We start from the raw sequence: 21,476 nt of genomic DNA on the forward strand, positions 1-21,476 counted from the left end.
TAAACAATGGGGGACAATTACGCTCCATCAGGATATCCTGAAGTTGAATTCTGTTAACAGGTGATCTTAAATAATCAGGTCTTGACCCCCTATCAGGATATCCTGAAGTTGAATTCTGTTAACAGGTGATCTTAAATAATCAGGTCTTGACCCCCTTTGAACTTAACATACTACCCTTGAACACGACGTTACGACCCTTTCAGCACGACGGTTTGACCTTAAGCACGACGTTACGACCTCAAATTAGGAAGATTACGATACGCACCAACGGGTTGTACCGTGCGTTCCTAAGGATCGTAGCGCCGCGTTCAAAGATCGTACTGTCGAGTTCAGCGAGTTCAAACTCCTGCGATTGAGAACTCGTTTGAACGTCCCAAGGATGAGGTCATGATAGCAAACTTCGCAGTGTCCTCTATGCACTTTTTTTTCTAATAATTTTCAAGGACTCAGACCCCCGTCACATTTGCTCTGATTTGACAAATGTCAGTTTACTTCTCGAGGTTTACCTGTGAGGTATACTATGCACCCAAGGACGACTAATTTGCTTGCATGCAGTGCCAGACCTTAATGTACTAAGGTATTTAACACGCACTGTCTGCACTACAGGCACGCGGCTGGAGGTTAATTTTCGTACACAATTTCCAAGACTTCACATTTAAGAGCAAATCATACATTCAAAGTCGTGCATGAAAGAACTAAGAACTATTAAACACACAAGGCTTGCGAACCACCCCAACACCTTGGTTTGGAGAACACAGCCTATCACGCACGACTGGAAATCAAATGATGTAGAACGCTGAACCTAACTTACGTCATGATGGCATCTCGGATAACAACTGATGGCAGACGTTATCATTACTCAAGAATGATATCATGAACACTCATCCATTCCCAGAGGCTTTGAATATGAAATGTTTACTACTAAGGAGAGTTAAACGATAGTCGCTCACTGAATTGAACGAAAAATGTAACAGCAAGGAACACTTGCAGCCTCTAAGGTTAGTATTAAGCGTGTGTGTGTGTATATATATATATATATATATATATATATATATATATATATATATATATGTGTGTGTGTGTGTGTGTGTGTGTGTGTGTTCAGCCAGCAACCGCTTTTCTAAATCAGAAAACGTTCCGCGGTCAACGCTTCTACAACTACAAACCCGATGGACGGTACAGTATGGATGGCTTCATCAAAACGAAGGACGCCAAATGACTCAGACACACACAGAGACTGAAGGGCAGTGGCTGAGAGATGGGTGTTGGCCCGAGTATTATCTGCAGCAGTGCACAGCAGAACCTGATGGACTTGGCTTTGATTTGAACACTAAATCTGAACACTTTTATTCATACATTGAGCCTAAGGTAATAGGCGTAGGATGTAATCGATTATCTTTTCTTTTTTTTTTTTGAGGGAAGAGGTTTAAAAGGGTAATGAGGGCGAAAACCACATCCTCTGTAGTTCTTTTCAGTTAAATATCCATATGAATCTATCACATAAGCTTCACATGAAAGCATTTCGATTTAATCTTGACGTTGATGGCAGCATTACTTAGGTTTGTATTTCTTTTACAACTATGTTCCAGTCACGACATCAAAGAAGTGTCCCTCAAATTTATAGCCTTGGAGAAAAACCATGCCCCTCAGACCCCTGTCCTTTTCTTGATTTTTCGAGATATGTTGTGATATTCTATCAAGTTTCCTCCATTCTAGGGTCACCAAATATATACAAATACATTCGATGAACCTCCATAAGGAGCCAAATCGAAGCTCCATACTATCACTGTTTCAGCTAACTAATCCTATAAACTCAAAAACTTTATTCCAATGGTATTTATTTTTCCCCATCACGGAAAGACCCCTTTAAACTCCAACCCGGACGCTACAACACTGAAAAAACAGTCAACAACACAGTTTGAAACACAAATAAACAGCCGCATTTGGACATCCCCTTTAGAATGAAAAACTATTTATGTTCTTTATGGAGACATTTAAATCGGTATTTGATCACGGGGGAAAAGTATCATTAATATACACTTTTCATGAGCGATGATTATAAATTTCTGGATGCAACGTACCGTCTCAAATTTACCGGCAATAAGATCACTTATCAACACCGTACAAAACCTAGCCTAACCTAACCTAAGCTAGCTTATTCTAACAGCCTAATCTAATCCATCTTGACGTAACTGGTTATCTTAACCTCTGACGTGGAACGAAACCTAACCTACTTAATTTTAATCACACCTTGGACCACTTAAAAGTCTTTCACATAACATCATAATCTACAGCAATTTCTTTTTTTTAATAGGGAAACTATAACTCTCAAGGGCAATCTAATAACCTTCATGTGTCTAACTGTTTTTAACCGCATCCTTGACGACATTACGCGCTGTTCATCTATAAATTATGTGATCGCCGACATATTGACTTGAACGCGCGCTCTCTCTACGCAAACTTTCTCCCTTACGCATCGTAAAACTCATCAAAATCACATCAAATCTAAGCAAAACTCATTTGCATACGCTTCACCTGTGGTCGCTATATCTCACGTTGATTCTTGGTTACCTCAGAACACGTTCCATTCTTCTAAAATCCCAATCACCTACATACGTGTACCAAACATGGCTAGCCTCGCTCACCATAATCACACACAAAGCCTTGTTCATCACCGCGTGCCACCATGTAAGTCTAAATTTCACCCAAAGCACCTTTGATCTCCATTAACCTGATGTACAACTCTTTTTTGGTCAAAGTTATCCAGGCAAGTCCTAAATTTTGGGAAAGAGGCCTCATATGTGGAATATATTACCTACAGGCTTGAAGTAGAATTAACATATTTCTACATGGCAAGAGAATTCTGTTCCATGTTCTGTTTTTTTTTACGGCATCAGTCGGTAAAAAAAGACAAATAACACGATAAAAAATGTTCTTCCGGAACCTTGCTTGAAATATTTATGGAAGAAACCCCTGGTGGCTCTTTATGGAACTATAACCCCAGTGGCGCTCTATGGAAATACAACCATCTCGGTTCTATACAACATATTCTATTTCTACAAAGGTAAACTACGAGCCATAAATGGAAGATAAGCGATAACTTACCGATGGGTAGACGCATAACAAAGTTACTTGAAACTCCAACTATTTACCGTTTCCAGTCTACGTAAGTCACCACAAGCAATGAAGTCACACTTAAATAAACAAAGTCATTCCCTTTAAATTCATCCTCATTCTAACATATATAAACTACTACATCACTTTGGACATGATTACATCCACGTCTGCACCTGGCCCTGTCAAGAGACATATTTAGACACTTCCTGTAATTCTGAGTCATTTAAATAACGAGGAAAAAGTGTTGAGAAGTTTTGACTTACATTCTGGGAGGACCCGAAGTGCTCCCCCGCTAACTGTAGTAGATGAGAGATCCTAATAGTTCCTCGATTCTCGACATCACACACCTCAAACACTTGTCGGAGTTGATTTACAAACTCCTCGGACACCGCCATATTTCAATTCACATCGTTTATCATGATGCTCTTGACATTTCCATCGTTGGAGTGAACTGAACGAGCGGCGGACGCGCCAGCGAGCACGGCCACGCGAGCGACACAGAACCTTCCTCCACCACGGTCACACGAGCACTGACGTTGTTCCAAGAGATCGCTGTCCTACTCAACGACAATCGTCCCACCACGTCCGCTATTCAACGCTACATCTTTTTTTTTTTCCTCTCTCTCCCCCTTTTACTCAACTCTCCTTACGCAATCGTTCTTTAGTAACGTCTATGTCTTGGTGTGACGTATCATACAATGATCTGTATCGGTTTCGAAGCCATGTTGGCCAATCCAGTCAAATACAAGCGACGTAACAAATCTAAATGAACTTCTCTACTTTTATCGAGATGTTGATGTCCAAAAGATGTATGAAAACTATTTAAATGGCGTTGGCCCTCGAGTGCACTCATAAAAGGGAGAACATGATTTTAATCATACCTCTTATCTACCCCAAATCTAACCCACTTAACTCAAAACCTCTTCAAACAAACCAGGACGACATTCCAAGACTGATGGTGTGCGGAATATTTTAGAAAAATGTTGACCCCGACGTTGTTGCTTATCTTACTGCAAATTCATGTGACGTGTAATTCACAAAGGATACAACACGTCAAAATAAAATGCCATTATCTCGGAAAAAGAAATACTTCACGACAAACACTCGTACATAAACACAATTAATACGTGCAAGTGCACGAAAAAATCACCACACTTAATGCACTGCAAAACACAAGGTTAAAAATGAGAACGAATCACCGATATATTACATATCTTGCGATTGATTTACCATTAACATGATGACGTGCAAATTTCGCGCTGACGTGGGCAGTTATTACTCTACTGAAGTACGAGGTAAAGTATCAGCAGAATTATAAAGTACTACATGTGTACTGTGGGGTGTGCTGTATTCTAGCTTCCGTAATTGGTCGCAAGGTGGATCCAGGTCTCTTGTACTCGCTGGGCTATGTTCTTTCAAGGCAAATTCCTCTAACTACCTTGGTCTCTTTCAATCTTTTAGCTACCATGGTCTCTCTTAATCTTCTAACTACCATGGTCTCTTTTAATTTTATAGCTACCATGTCTCTTTCATTCCTGTAGCTACCAATGTCTCTTTAAGTCCACTTCCAATTGATTGATAGTGATTCTGAGAGGGAGTATGAGTCTTTACATGTCCGTATTTGTGCATAGTGACATGCACCTTTTGTGTTAATATTGGCTAAACGTGGTTCCCGACCTGCAAACTGGCAAAATAGCAAGCACACATAATTCTTGAGAGAAGACATTCTCTCTTTAATGCAGATCAATAAAGATATCATAATAAAAATTGATAACCTGGACGGAAGTCTGTTCTTTCTTACAATGAATAAAGTTTTGACATCAGAACAAAACATACACTGCGTTTTCCTAGTAATCTCTTGCCCATAAACACAAGAAAAATGAACAAGAAACAAGAATTACAATAATCTCATTAGGTTCTATCACTTTCGAAGGCGACGTACTATTGCCTTACTAAACGGTGTACAGTAAGTTATTGGTGAAACTGATAAAGAATTCGCAGACAAATATAGATCCTTTATTCTTCCTTTAAATCTAAAAAAAAGTAATAAGTAGTAGTTAGACACTGATCGTTAAACCACATGGTTGTAACAGACCTATTGACAGTTATCGTAGTTAAAGTAGATTAGCCAACAGAACGGCTAGGCTTGCTAGAGATGTTAAATGCAACTACGCATGCTACATGTTAAATGTATCCTACGCTTATTATATATATATATATATATATATATATATATATATATATATATATATATATATATATATATATATATATATATAATTTTTTCTATACTATTCGCCATTTTCCGGGTTAGCGAGGTAGCGTTAAGAACAGAGGACTGAGCCTTTGAGGGAATATCCTCACTTGGCCCCCTTCTCTGTTCCTTCTTTTGGAAAATTAAAAATGAGATGGAAGGATTTCCAGCCCCCCGCTCCCTTCCCTTTTAGTCGCCTTCTACGATATGCAGGGAATGTGGGAAGTATTGTGTGCGTACATCCCACTGTTATAGGAATATGCACACTTATTGTTGATGCTATGTATTCCAGTTATTAGTTTTAACTTATTCATCAACCTTTGCTTTCAGTTTCATTATCACATGCTAATCACGAAATATATATATTTCGCACACACTCCATCGCACCTGTTCGTTTTCCCGCCTTTGCGAGGTAGCGCTTTCAACAGACTAACTAGCCTCAAAGGTACAAGACCCGCAAGGCTCCTTCCTTTCGTCATGGAGGGAAGAATCTTCAGCCCCTCCAAGTCGCCATTATTTGAAAAGATTCCTTCATGAAAAAAATCTTTATATTTTGCTGCTTCTTTTCCATCAGAAAGTGATAACACAAGCAGGAGGGGAATCCCATTTTTCGAAGGTCCCTTTCCAATATCTCAGGAGGTATGTGAAGTGTACTTTCCCATTGTAAGAATTAGTGATATTTTTCTTTTCTTTTACCCAAATGCACTTCTCACCTTACTAAGGTGACTAAGAATAAAAGAAAAAAAAAATCAGTTTATTGACATGCTATTTCAAGTGGCAGAGTCTAATACAATGTAACCTGAAACTAACCTCCACGGTAAAGCTCCACAGATTACTCCATGGTTTATCTCAACTTCACGTGCCCTAGTTCCGCCCACTGACAGCATGTTCACCACATCCCCTCCCCCCTCCACCTCCAATTACCACATCACTACACCCCCTTTCAGGCCAATGCATGCTCCTCACCCTCCTGAATGTCCAGGTCCAATTGGATGCCTCAAAGCCTCCTTCACTTCCATCCTTCTACCTCCTCTTAGGTCTCCCCATTCCACTCTTTGACATATAAATCCACTTTATCAATTTATCTTTATTCATCCTCTCCTGTTCGGGTCTCTCATCGTAACTATGCTACCTAACACTTCACACTCTGGCACTATCGTTCTTTACACAATCAATCTGCTTCACACCACATATCCTTAGGCATTCTCTTTCCAGAACATCCACCCTTTCTTAGCATTCTTCAGCATACAACAATGTCAGGACTACTCTATCCTTCAAACATATCCATCTTTGCTTTTACAGTTACTGACCTTTCTTGCCACACACTCCTTTATGCAACCGAGACCTTAAACCCTTCTTCCATCCCGAGAGTCAACTTAGCATTCATAGTTCCATCTACAGTCACATCCACTTACAGGTACCTAAAGCAGTTCACCTCTTCTAACTCCCCATTATGAACTCGCACTCCACCATCCTTCTCTCACCCTCTTACAGCACCTCATTACTTTACTTTTTTCACATTTACTTTCATCCATCTCGTTTTACACATTACCAAACTCTGTCATCAGATTTTGGAGTTTCTGGTGTCTACTACTATAGCAATCTCATCTGCTTACCGCAACTGATTCATCTCCCATCCCCCACCATACAGCAGACCAGCTCCTCACTGCAAGGCCTCACATCTACCTCCCTAACCACCCCTTTCATGAACAGGTTAAACAGCCATAATGATATCACAAATACTTGATACAGACCCACCTTCACTGGGAACCACTCTTTCCTTCAAACCTGTACAACTGCCTTACCATAACTTTCGATCAGACTAAGATACCCATGGCACCTTTCATATCGAGTCTCCGTAAACCTTGACATAAGCTTTCTCCAAATTCACAAGTGCCACATGCAGGTCACCATTTTTCCTACTATTTCTCACAGAAGTTCCTTAATAAACTTACATTACTGAATTGTTGACTACACACACAAACAGGGATCTTCTCAACATTGTTTGAGGATGCCATTAATAAAATTATTGTATTAAACAATTTAATGAGAAACATACGTACTGTACATGGATTTCACTTAAACACAGACAGAAGTACACATGTCTGTTCCTTCTGGAAGGACTTGCACCAGCTGTGGTTTGTCGTATGTACAATATAGAATTCAGTTTGACAGCACCCACTAACTTCCATGAGTTCATACTGTATTTATATAAAGAAATACATGTGCAATATGTAGTTCACTTATTATGGACTGAGATGGCAATCAATACACCTAATTTAGTCTAAATATAAGTAATATGAACAAAAATGTAAATGAAATTCATGCTAACTATAATGATCATGGAATGTATGATAAACTGGTTTCAACACTAATTCAAATCATAAATTACAAAATTCAGTTTTGTCACTTCTTAATTCAAATTTCCTATCAACAAATCACAGACTTTTAAACTTGTACATCTTTACACCAGAAAAGTCAAAGCTCAAGTAAAACATAAGCTTAAAAAATACAAATACAGATATTGCACTCATGATATACAATCAAACAAAAGATCATGGCAGGGTCCCCTGTCTGCCATTTAGGATGTCTAAGTCCACTTTGCAACAAAACTACTGTCCTCATTCTCTAAAAAAGAATCAAACAAACTTGAAGCTAATACAAGGAAATATTAAACAAAATGAGAAGATGGAGAAGTGAAATGGTATGGACAATGGAGACGAGGTGGGTACTCCCATGCAGTAGGTGTAGGGATTATTAAGATCTTTCTGAGGCTACTCTCCTAAACAATGGGATGCAATATACAAAACAAAGATAAAAGAGGTGAAATATATAAGGATGAACTCATAAAATATGCAAGTACATACTGTAGTTTTTGAATCACTGCACAATGTTCTCATATCAAGTGATTTAAAATGCGATAATTTTAGATGGAGTTATCAACTTTCAATGAGAGAACTTCTAACAGAAATCCCAGGATGGGGCACAAAGGAAACAGCACTATGGGACATCAAAAGGAAAAAGATCCAGTGACAACTGGAATTATTATGTATATACAAACTGCTGTTTGCAATTATCAACATAAGCTTCCAGGAACGTAAGACCAAATTTGACAATCTACGCTCTAAGTTGCTTTTTTTCCTAATATAAAGATCCGCATGCCTGTGTGTGTGTGTGTGTGTGTGTATGCAGGCAGAAATGCCACTTTCTGAATCAGATTCAACCACAATTCCCAGAGATCAACATAAAACATATATTTATGAGGACAAGATGATGTTCAATTAGCTGATCAAGAATAAAAATATAAGGCTCCACTTTTTACATGTATGAAGATATTTAACATTAAGTCATAAATAAATTTTTGAAGTGTGTAGATTACATGAACAATAATGCAATACCATACAAAGTGTCAATTGTGATCACTGAGGCTTTTCTTAGCTTAAACAGGGAGAACTATTGGTACTTATGCTTGCTGGTCTTGTCCAGGCGCAAGCTATCTATATCTCTGATGCTCAATTCCTTTACCAACTCCCATCACAGGGGTGGCCATAGCAAGTCTCCACTTATCCCTCTCTTTACATGCAATAGACACAAACCATGACAACATATCACAAAAATGTGAAAATTCTTAGATGAGGAAGTGGCGAAAGTGGCAAAAACAGTATGGTGGTACCAAAACCATCATAAATCAATCTCCAATATTTCAAATTACTTATGGATCTTACATATCTCCCAGCACTACCAAAAGGTTAAGTTAGGTTAGGTTACTTATGGATCTGACATATCTCCCAGCACTACCAAAACATGGCACCACTTTCCTTCAAGACTACTTGTACTAATGCCTTTATAAACTCCTGACTAAATCAGCCTATGGTGTCTGTAAGACAACACTGCATAACCCCAGTTTGTTCTCTCTTGGTTCAGAAAAATTTTGAAAACGAACTAATTATACAAACTAACATTAAGCTTAGGGTAAATATGGTGATTATATTACAGTAAACTTCTAAGTGGATACAGCTAATTTTTTGCTTCTGCTAAAAGATCAGAGATATTAGGAACCCAATTAAATATACTGACTAATGCCCATACATATCACTAACAAACACAACTAGAAATATGAAAAATAGAAGCCACTGGTATGGCAAAAGTCTGCAGTAACATCCTATCCCCCGTAAAAAAAAAAGAGGAGGCATGGGGAGAGTGGGTAAACGAATATCATATTCCAAGTTTATAATAAAATGGTGCAATCAATGTGTAAAACCAATGCACATAGCAGGGGCAAACCTTGCCCTAATCATGGCAATCTCAGGAAAAAATAAACTTTAGCACTGGTATATGAATAAGAACAAAGAAACTTCCGAAATCCTCAGGTTTTTGTAGACCTGTCCTTTAGAGGTGGAAATATTATAAAAAAAAAGGGAAGACAAGAGGAGGAGAATTTCACGCCTGTTCGAGGAAAAAAATTGAGCTATCATAACAGTAACTCTATGGGAAGTAGCAACCATACATATGCCATGGATCCCAGTCTTCATGGTCGGGGCACAAGCATGCAGCGCATGACAATTGTGGCAAAAATAATAACTACAGAACAAAAATTAGGCAGCAACATCAGAGAAGACAAAAAAGGATGGTTAGAGAGAAGAGATGCAAGAGGAATTAATGAACATGAGAGGCTTTTGAGTCTACTATGGCTAACAGAGGTGTAGCAAAAACCATCATAGATATGTGTGCAGTGTGCTACACTAAGGAGAAAAACTTGGTAGTTATGAAAAAACCTGTTCACAAGAAAAAAAAAAAATCATCTATAAAACACCATCACTTTTGAGAGGAAGATTACAAGAGGAGATACGTTCAGTTGGAGAAAAAGCATTGGTATTAGAAAGCAGAGGGGAAGGAAAATTGTATTGAAGTAAATAGGGTTAGAAGCTGAGGAGAGATGATAACTTATGGAGAGAAGAAAAATAGGGATATGAGGGAAAAGTCACTACATCAATAACTATTGCAATGGACTGGCTACCCAAGATGTTGATAAGAGAATAGAGAGCAGATATGCCAAAGTAGAGAAGTTTGGAAAGCAAGATTTATTATGTCAGGCTCAGTTAAATTTTTCATGTCAAGGGCTACAACAAAGGTTCATTAAAGTGAGACACGCAGGCGAGATCACCAGTAGAGCATTAAATTTAAAAAACGCCAGAGATAGCAATAATGAGAGCAACAGGGCACCCGTTGGAAGATACAGGATAATTCCCTACGGATAAGCTGCATGCACCATGGCATTGGTAGCTCAGTGGCACACTCTCTTAAGACATGAAGAGATATGACACCTTGGTTATATGCCTTCCCCACTTAGTTAAAAAATGGAAACAGATCTTTAAAATTTACACAAAACTGAAGTTGCTTAACCTTTTCAAGAGACATCAACTTAACACAATATAAAATGCATACAAATAATACTGGGGCATCAGTCAAGCAAGTGAATTCTAATATACGAATATATAATTATTTAATTCAATGATGTAAAGTCAAATAACTAACATTTTCACAATCATTACCACATACTTGAGATTCCCTGAGAAAAGAATTTATTCTCATTCATAAAAAAGAAAAAAATGCATTCATGCAAGCCAAATCAACACACTGACCTATCTCCAAAAGTGCTCTAGTCGAGGCAGAAACATGATTAACACTGCCAAATACAAAAAGCAAAGAACATAACACTATTTGTTTCCAAGTCTTGGCATATTTAATATCCACTGTACTGACTTTTCATGCTTTTTTAAAAGTAACTTTTAGCAACAGCCTTCGTCTTATGGGACAAATAGTGAAAGACACTCCTCTTAACTAAATCTGCAGGTACAGACAATACATCGATATGTCATATTCATTTGTAACTTACAACTAAAGCAATCTTAAGCTTTGCTAATATACAGTAGCTCCACTCATTTGATTAAACAGCATCTAAACCAAGTCAATCAGGAATGATGAATGAAAGAATACATCCATCTCATAATCATATTTCAAGACCTCACACCGATAAGCTATCCATATCAAAATAAGCAATACTAGAGCTTACAGCATCTGCCACACAGAGAAATCTAGTGATAACTCATGCAATAAAGTAAATCTCAATTCACCATATTAGTAAATTAATGTTTGTAACTACTGCTGTGTAGTCAACTGTAACTGCTCAGGACAAATAAAAATATTTCTTTTTAAGCTCTACTAAGTAATCTATAATCCATAATAATAGAAAAAAAGTCAAGTAACTGCTCACCTTCAGATTAAAAAAAACTGCAAATATGATAACAAGTAAATAAAATGCACAAGTACATATAGATATGGAGAAAAATCATACATGCTATCTATCTAATCATATATGCCTTTCCTCCACAATACAATTTGTTAGCTCATGCAAACCTTCCTATATACACCAGTGTCTTCAAAAATTACCAGTTATATACCAAAGGTAAAATTTAAGGAACCTCATCAGAATACAAGTAGCTACATCCAAAATTACAAGGCTGCTTTTCATTATCGTTGGTATATATTTGACCAATATTCACAGAATGTCTCAAAATTCTGGTCAGGTTACAAATCAAAACGCTGGCAAGTAAACCACAACCTAAAGGTCTTCAAGTGTCCACAAGACAGGGTTCTGAAGAGGAGATCAATGACAAAAATGAAATGCAAGCAAGGGATGACAAACTTGTAAACGGGTATTCCACAGCATGATAGCTTAAGGCTAGAGATGTTCATGTATATAACATTTGTAAAGGAGTGACCCAAATAAAACAAATTTTATGTACAAGGATGACAGTCTTCACACAAGGAATACAGAACATGAGAAGCAGCAGATAACATGCCTCTAATAAAGGGAAGCAGTACATCAATTGTAAATAGAGGTAATATTAGATTCCTTCTTTAAGGTGACATAAAATCAGGAGACTAAACTGTGAAGAACAATTAGTCTTAGGGATAACAATGTCATGAACAGAGCAGACATTACCATCAGACTGCTGAGCTGTCATGAACAATTGAAGAGACAAAGGAGAAATGACTTATTAAATGTGGGAGACATGTAAATCAACACAGGGAAAAGTGAAGACTGAAAAAAGTGTTTTAACAGTGATAAAGAATGCATATAAAAGGATCATTCTACTGAGAATAGACTTGAGATGCTGAGGAATTACAATCTTAGGTTATGACATGACCATTACAGCCGTAAAATACAAAATAACAAATTGAACACAACCAAACCACAAAGGTTCCACTAAACTTCACCCAAAAATTAGGGTTTCGTTTGCAGTACAAAAGTTAAATGAAAAATTAGCTAACCAATAAGCTGGGTGCATGTGAATTGTCTAGGGTAAACCATGAAAAGGTCTGTGGGGCCTGGATGTGGATAGGGAGATGTGGTTTTGGTACATTACACATGACAGCTAGAGACTGAGTGTGAACGAATGTGGCTTCTTTTGTCTGTTTTCCTGGTGCTACCTCGCTGAAGTAGGGGGTAGCAATGCTATTTCCTATGGGGCAGGTTAGCACCGGGAATGGATGAAGACAAGTGAGTATGGACATGTACATGTGTACATATGTACATGTCTCTGCATGTGTATGTTGATATGTATATGTATATATGTGTGTATGGGCATTTATGTATATATACATATATGTGTTAATGAGTGGATGGTCCATTCTTTGTCTGTTTCCTGGTGCTACCTTGCTGACACGGAAAACAGCAATTAAGTATAATAAAAGGGTATGGAGAATAAATTTGGGAATGGTTATCATCAAACATGTACAGTACACAAACTAATGCCCATACTGTCAAGTAGTCATGCAGGTTCTTGTCTCTTCAAACTTATATACGTAGCATCTTGTAATAATAATACATAAAATCTTACCTCTATATTTGGTATACAGCTGGATGGGTTAAAACTGAAACCATATGCCATTTGAGAAAAAAATAAACTGACGCTGTCAACCAAAAATGTGGATCTCATGAGCTTTACTTTTTTATAGCAAATGACATGGCATGATTAAGTGCATGCCCCTACCATGGAGAACTTGGATGAAAGGTAAATAACAGTTATGAGAAATAGCATTATTTAGCAAAATTAGTTAACAGAAAACATGAATAAAACCTGAGTATGAGTACACAAATACTTAAGATCTACTGGAACTGGCATTGTACCCAAGATTTTCATTAAGAAACAAATGTGATTACCTAACTTAAATTCATGAGTTACAGTAATTAAGTTGTTTACATGATTTCTGGTGATGCAACTAGCTTAACCACTACTAAAGCACTGTGAGCAGACATGTGAAGCATCATGTGTAGAACTGAAAAATCATCAAAGAAATTTGGGACAGCTAGTATGTATAACAATGAGCCAGCTGAAAGCAACAGTTGCTAGCTCTTAATGAAAACCCTGCCTGTGTACTGTTAATGCATACGAAAAAAAAAGTCTTAACTAAATCAGGAAATACAAAACAGCTTTAAAACTATAAAAAGGTTTAAGGAACCATCTATAAATATAATACTGACAGTTGTTTACAATCATAAAAGAATGCTCTTAAAGCCAATATTCAGTCTTTAAGCAATAACATAAGCAAACATTTGACTTCATGTTTAATACTCCAGCACACCCAATATATCTAATGTAAAAACAAAATGTCATGCCTATCAAGTGAATGCATGTTCTAACAAATATGAGTTATAGGATTCATTACTTAAAAACTTCATTATACTCTGGAGAAAAGGGGAAAGCTTACCATGTTGAGAAAACCAAGAGAAATTCCAGCCAAAAGGATGGAGAGAGTATCTGACCATATAGTGCATACAATGAATGAGAAACATCACGGCTGCTTTCAGACAAATAAAGAACTGATATGTGGGGGTACACTTTTCTTACCCTAAACAAAAAGCAAGTCCAAAACACATGATCTAGGCCCTATGTACAAGCTAATCCAGACCCTTTATCACTGACAAAATTTCCCTATAACTTGACTCTGCTCTTAAAGATCATCAAAGATATCATAATACAAATTACATTGGCAGTTGGTCTGAATGCTGCATATAACTACGTGCAAACATTAATAATCATGTTCCATTGCAGAGAGTCGATTCTCAGTGACAATATCTACCAAATGAGGAAAGTCATGTGCACAAATTGACGTACATAAATCATTAAATGCCCCACCCTTCTAAACCATGGTTTGAGCCTCTATCTGGGATCAACACAATTGGAGTGGGCAATATGACTAATGTATACAACATCTTCATTAAGCCTGATGGGAAGCTAAGGCCTCAAGCTTCAATATGAGGTAAACCCATCCAAAACAGACTGGAGGATGCTTTCCCTGCCTGCATCTCAGTCCCCAAATCTCTCCATGATAGCATTTAATCATTGTGCACCTATTATCCTTCCAAAGGTTGAGAAGAAAATTCTTCCTACAATGCAGTTCTCTGGTAAAACAAGTGACTTCTACCCCAAGAACCGGGAAAGTTAACATCCTTAGTGAAAATAATAACTAATCTGAATCTATCAGTCAGAATACAGTACATCAAGAATTATATAATTATCTTAACTAATTCCCTCTCCCACCTGTGAGGTAGCATCAGGAACAAATGAACAACAGCCTCATTTGCACAGACCTACTCTCTACTTGTCACATAAAATGTACAAAAATAGTACAATGGATCCAGAGCTGCAATGCTCCACGCATTGTAGAGATAAAATATGGCGAAATGATTAAGGACAAAAATTTAAGAGAAATATCCAGGGACAAGAATACTGAAGTTTTTGCAATACAGAGCAGATGAGTCATCAATAAAAAGTTAAATAAATTCACTTACAGAAATATCCTCTGACAAAATTAAAACATGTCACGTGTACTGAAGAATAATTTCGTCCACAGTAAAGACATATTTACAGTTATGGGTGGCTAAAGAAACTTATCACTACTGTTGATGGAGGGTTCAACAGACATGTAATTCAAAACACTGTACTGCTTTACTTGAAATTTATGTGTGAATCTTAAAACCAATGTGTTTAATGAAATGATTGGTGAAGTTTAACAAAGGCTGACTGAATACCAATCAAAATTAGAAAGATTCTAACTTAGCTTAAACATTAATCTATAAGATGTATGCCAAAGCATACAAAGTCATTTACAACATCAGCTCTGCAACTACACACAATAACATATATCAAACTTGTTCTCACTGAAAGGAGTATTTTCACCTACAATTCTTAATGGTCATAAGAATGCTTCAGTTTAACAATAGTAATTCTTGATATCAAAAACTGAGACTAATCAGCAATAGCCACAGTCCCATTCTGCAAGCTGTTTAGTTGAAAACAAAGAAAAATCATTAAATAAAAGAGGCAGCATTTTGCAACTGCTGTTTCCTGCTCTCATTATGATCTATAGTTATAATCCTTCTTATTTAAAACTACAATTGCTTACTTTTAATATGCTGTGATACTTTCCTTTATATCATGTTTCCTACATGAAAATCATATTCATTTTATATTATCATATATATCATACTTGATCGCCGTTTCCTGCGTTAGCAAGGTCGTACCAGGAACAAAGAAAGAAAGGGCACATACAATCTGAAAGAAAGGCACATACAATCTCTAGTTGTCATGAGCAAAGCACCGAAACCACAGGTCCCCACCTACAACCAGGCCCTATAGGACTTTCTATAGTTACCCCAGATGCTTCTCATGCCCCAGTTCAGTCCACTGACAGTATGTTGACTCCAGTATACCACATCATTCCAATTCATGCTATCCTGCGCAAGTGTTTCACCCTCCTGCATGTTCAGGCCATGATTCCTCAAAGTCTTTTTAACTCAATCCTTCAATTTCCAATCTGGTCTCCTTATTTTCCTTGTTCCCTCCATTTCTGACACATATACCATCTTTGTCAACCTTTTCTCACTCATTCTCTTCATACATTCAAGCCATTTCAGCACACCCTCTTCTGCTCTCTCAACCACACTTTTTCTATCACCACACATCTCTCTTACCCTTTCATTACTTACTCAGTCATAATATAATGATAACAATAATAATATCCTTGAGGATAGGGGAGAAATAATAATGCCCATGTATTCCCTGTTTGTTGTAGAAGGCTCCTGCATTACTTTCCAAAAGAATGCTCTGTTTCTGATGCTACCTCGAACATGCAGGAAGTGGCAAATGTATGAAAATAAACAACAAAAAATATTTATTTCCATGCTTGATTACAATTTCCTGCATGACTGGCAGCACCAAAAAAGAGAAGAAAAGACACTCATTGTTTCATATCTCTTCATAAAATAATAATAATAATAATAATAATAGTATCAATAATAATAATAATGATAATAACAATAATAATAATAATAATAATAATAATAATAACAACAATAATAATAATAACAATAATAATAATCTCAGGGAATAATGGAAAAAGAATAATATCCATGCATCTGCTTGTTATAGAAGGCAACATGAGAGCATGGAGATGGAAATCCTCCCCTCTTGTATTATCATATTCCAAAAGGAAGGAACAAAGGAAAAAGCCAAACATAGAGTTCTTCTCTAAGGCTCAGCTATCTGTTCCTAATGCTACTTTGCTGTGGCAGGAAAAGGCAAACATGCAATTTTTTAAACTCATTTGCTCTTCCTAGCTCAGGGGACTAAACTCAAGAGCAAATGACAGAGTTTTCTAAACTTTCTGCATTATTGCGCACAAATGAAGCCAGCATAAAAATGAGCTATAATTCTCATTCTAACCACCCTTATCAACTTATATTCGGCACAAATCAAAAAATTGATTGGCGAGGCATAAATGGCAATTCAAGGAAATGATGGGTGACAAAAAGCTTGGAGGCCTCAGTAACTTCAGTGAGCTATCAAGACAGTTGTGCGCCTTTTTTAGGAAACTGCATCTAAGGCCCGTTCATGGTGCATCGTATGTTCTTGCAAGTTACACCCATCCACCCCTTAGGAAATGCTACATTCCCACTACCCATAAACACAGTCTTACACCCTTAAGAATAAGGAAAGCGCTGGATGAGTTTATCAGATGAGGATGAAAATCTCTCATTCTGAATCATCTGAGGAGGAAACTAGAAATGTACATGGTGAGAGGATGCACTTGTGAGAGCAAGAGGTTGGCCCCACACAAGACCATCAGGACCAAATGTAACTTCTGATATGTTTGTGTGGTTAGAAGGCGAAGATTATCCTTTCAATATCCATGAGTGCAGGATCTTTATTCATAAGAAAAACTTTTGGTTTTGATATTTTTCTAATGTAATTTGCTGTATTCTGACAAACAGGGAAGTGAGGAATAGAAAAAAAAAGTGTACCAAAAGGGTACATGAAAAATCCTTGCTTAGCTTTTTCTGTTCCACTTTTAGAAAGTTAATATAAGAGGGGAAGATTTCTAGCCCCTCAGCTCCTGCTTCAGTTAATTACCTGTTAATTACCTTATGCAATATGCATAAGAGTAGCTACTAGCATTCTTTTGAAAATCCCTATCCCTGGAGATAAATAATAATAACAAAGACAGTTTCATCTCTGAGGATATGAGAGAGAGAATGCAACCCACATACTTTTGTATATTCTGGACACTGATCAAGAGACGCAGAACCTGAGGGCATGACATCCTTCCCTCTTGCAATTATTATTCTCTATTAGGACGGAAGAAGGAAACAGGCATTAATTCAAACTTGAAGGCTCAGCCATCAGTTACTGATACTACCATGCTAAGGCAGAAACGATGAACTGGTAAAGAAAATAATGTATCTGCTTTACCACAAAAGGAAATAAAGAAAATTATGATTCCACTAATGATTATATTGATGATAGAATTCAAAGAAGAAGAAGAAAAGAAGAAGTGAAGAATAAGACTGATAAATAAGATGAAATGAACTGTCAGTGATGAAATAAATTGAGATGATTTCCTGTAGTCTATTTAATATAAGGCATAAAATAGGTGATACTGTGTAATCAGACCATACCATCACAAGTCAGTTTGTTGAATCCTCTAATTACTCACACGAAACAAACTGACCTGTCAGAGTTAAATCTGATGCTTACGTCAATCTTATTACCCGGCCACGTTAAGTACAAACTTACCTCCACAGATCAAACTTACTCTTTTGGTTCATGATCATATCAGGGCCAAAGTACAACTTGCGGCAAAAGTCTAGTGTTAAATATTATATGTCTATTTTTCTGACTAGAAAAACTGACCTTGAAATTATGTCACAGTACTGACTAGTAAAATATGGTATAGATATCTTATACTTGAGCCTAGTCATAACCTTAAAATAGGAACACACTAAAAATGCCTTAATCAACACTTAAAAAATTCTGATACATAATGGCTTCTTTATAACTGTACTTTCTTATAATATCCTTAAATAGTACAAATTCTATAAAATAATTTGGTTGCAAAATAATGAACTACAAAGGCAGCCAAATATGTAGCATACAATCAGCTTAAGAATAATAAAAATATTAATCAGATTTGTATAAGAAGGCATTTTAGATCTAGGAAGATCTGATTAAGATGTCAAGTACATGTTCAGTCAAAAATAATAAATTTTGGGTAAGTTTTTCTTCAATACAATTACAATTTCACGACTTAACACTTTTTATCATCTTCCATAACTTGGCTGAAGATCGCATTTGCTGGGTCACCCAGTGGATCAATGTCCTGGAACACTTTATACCAATCAAGCTTTTGAACCTCTTGCTTTAAATTTTGGGTAGAAGTGGCATTTGCACTGCTAGTGGCATGCTTTGATTGCATCCAAGAACTGGATGGTGAGTTCTTGTTGTTCGATGAGGTGAAAGATTGGGGTGAGAGTCTTGATGCTGTGGTCTGTTGAACTGATTGGGCTTGCCAACTTAGCATCCCAAAGTCTAACAGCTGGGAAGGGAGGAACATATTCTGTGGTTGCTGGTTTGAATGATTCTGTAACAGTGTGAAGGGGTCAGTATCTAAATCTTTAAGACCCTGAGAAAAACTAGAATTCTGGGCTCCAACTGTAACTGGAGTAGCACCAGCAGCCACGTCGCTACCAAAAACTGGAAGAGGCTGATGAATGGGGCTGTCAAATAGTTCCTTCACCATCTGCTGTGTATCTTTTTCCATATCAGGCACTTCTGGATTACTTGTCAGCAAGTCCATTATTTGGGCACTAGTCTCATTATCACCAAACTGTGAGCCTGACTTGCTCTCTGTTTGGTTAAGAGAAATAAGTTCTTCGTTTTTACCTTCATCTGCATAGTCAAGCAGATTTACAAGACTGTCAGATTTCTTTGGCTCAGAATTGTTTTTAGTTTTCTTGCTTGACTCCCTCTCTTTACTTCTCTTATTTCTCTTTTCTGGGTCATCATGATACTCAGCATTGAAAAATGTGTCTTCGTCTCCCTCTAGATTCTCTTCCTCTTCCTCTTCTTTAATATCTTCTTCACTCTGCATCCTAGGAGGTTCTGCAAGCTCTTTAATCACCTGAAAATCATAAGGCTGATATCCTTTGAAGTTATTTGCCACATTGTTTAGTGTTTTAGAAGTCTTATCTGAAAAGGTTATAAGATTATTTTGGTACACAATAAGGGCATGCGAAAACATGTTACACCGTGAGGCAGCCAGAAGATCAATTTTCTGCAGGCTCTTTAGCTTCATGCGATCAAAATTAGCTTTCTTTTGCTTCACTGTTCCCTGGACTTCTCTAAATTTCTCCAACTGGTGATAATGGTCTGGGTTGAAATCTTGTGAGATATTTTTCATCCACATAAGTGCACCACGGTATTCAGTTCTAACCTTTTCCATCTCTACAACTGTGCATGCTGTGTCTTCCACTGCACGAGAGTGAAAAGTATCAACCTCTTGGAACAGCCGAACCAAGGGATTTCTGAGTGCCACTCGTTGTTGGGCAGTATAACTCAAACTTTTACCAACAGCAGTCATCATTTTTCCAGCCCGAGTCCGGTCCTGTTTCCCATATTCCTTCAATAGTCGACCCATTGCATTTTCTTCTTGAGCCAAAACACAAATCTTGTTTTGGTAGTCTGCAAGCAGTACCTGTTAATGAAATATATTTCTACTGAAAAAGTACTGTACAGTAGTCTGTACTTCTGTAAAGAACACAACATAAGATGTTATAAATGCATGAAGAATATACAGCTGAGCAAGAATGTTTCTACACTGCGTGTTTGACAAAATATTCAAACTGTACTGCAATAATACCATCCCTTTACAGTAATTCCAGTCAGAAGCTGTAATTAATGTCATTAGCATAAAATACTATAAAATAAGGAATATGCGTCATTACAAGTAACATTTCATGGGTTAAAACATATCATTAACATCAATCTAACTTCCTGTACAAGAGATGCTTGGAATACAAAGATGGTTTCACCATGGATAAATAATTCCAAAGAAACATGCAAAGCCAACTTGTTCAGTCAAGTGTTGATACCACTAGTTTAACTAAGTTGGATGACTGTGTGACTTAGGATCTGCCCATTAATAGTGTTTGTTTTTGCTACATGGGGTCATGTGATATGCAATGTATTTGTTGGAAACTTGAGATGGGAGAGGTGACAGTTATAAGTGGTGTGTCCATGTGGGTGTTACATGTCCAGAGAAATAATTAGTCAAAGTATGAGGGGGAGAGATGTTCAATGGAAATGAATTTACTGAAGCCGATGTTATGTCTAACAAGAGTACTGTATCGGTTTTTGGTGATGGGCCTTAAACAGGTGCAGCAGGTGGTCCAGGGCTGGGGTTAATGTCACCAGTCTGCAATAGTGCACTAGTTGTTGCAATATTATCCAGGGCACCACTGGTTAAAAAATGCAGATGATGGTGTGAAATGCTTGGGTTTTGGCCCATGGCCTAAGAAAGCTTCCAGGAACATTTCAAAAACAAAAACAGAAGAAAGAGTCAAGCATAATTCATTCTCAAAGCCTCAGGATGGGGTGTCTTAATGTGCTTAGAGTAACCAAGAGGAAAAGGAGGAGGAGACAGGTGCAATGTTTGATATGAGAAACTTGAATTTTGTAGATCTGAGTGAAATTAAGCTGAG

At 37.3% G+C, this 21,476-nt stretch overlaps 2 protein-coding genes across 13 annotated transcripts in view; both read right to left on the reverse strand.

The window, feature by feature from the left end:
* The window catches only part of nuf (rab11 family-interacting protein nuf), a 555,321-nt gene that overhangs the window by 264,929 nt on the left and 268,916 nt on the right, over positions 1-21,476 (reverse strand). For 8 of the 10 annotated variants that reach the window (XM_071657549.1, XM_071657548.1, XM_071657547.1 and 5 more), the window contains exon 1: positions 3,381-3,650. The exons of 1 other annotated variant lie outside the window; for it this stretch is intronic. In XM_071657549.1, coding sequence (XP_071513650.1) covers positions 3,381-3,512 — 132 coding nt within the window. In that variant the 5' untranslated portion in view covers positions 3,513-3,650. Of the gene's footprint in view, positions 1-3,380; positions 3,651-21,476 lie in introns of those variants that run through there. One more of the 10 variants, XM_071657550.1, reaches the window with a different exon arrangement.
* The window catches only part of ICA69 (islet cell autoantigen 1-like protein), a 125,534-nt gene continuing 111,455 nt past the window's right edge, over positions 7,398-21,476 (reverse strand). For all 3 annotated transcript variants that reach the window (XM_071657559.1, XM_071657557.1, XM_071657558.1), the window contains one exon: positions 7,398-20,470. In XM_071657559.1, coding sequence (XP_071513660.1) covers positions 19,025-20,470 — 1,446 coding nt within the window. In that variant the 3' untranslated portion in view covers positions 7,398-19,024. The remainder of the gene's footprint in view (positions 20,471-21,476) is intronic.

The sequence above is a fragment of the Panulirus ornatus genome, chromosome 64 (genome assembly GCF_036320965.1).
Source record: "Panulirus ornatus isolate Po-2019 chromosome 64, ASM3632096v1, whole genome shotgun sequence".
Taxonomy (NCBI): domain Eukaryota; kingdom Metazoa; phylum Arthropoda; class Malacostraca; order Decapoda; family Palinuridae; genus Panulirus; species Panulirus ornatus.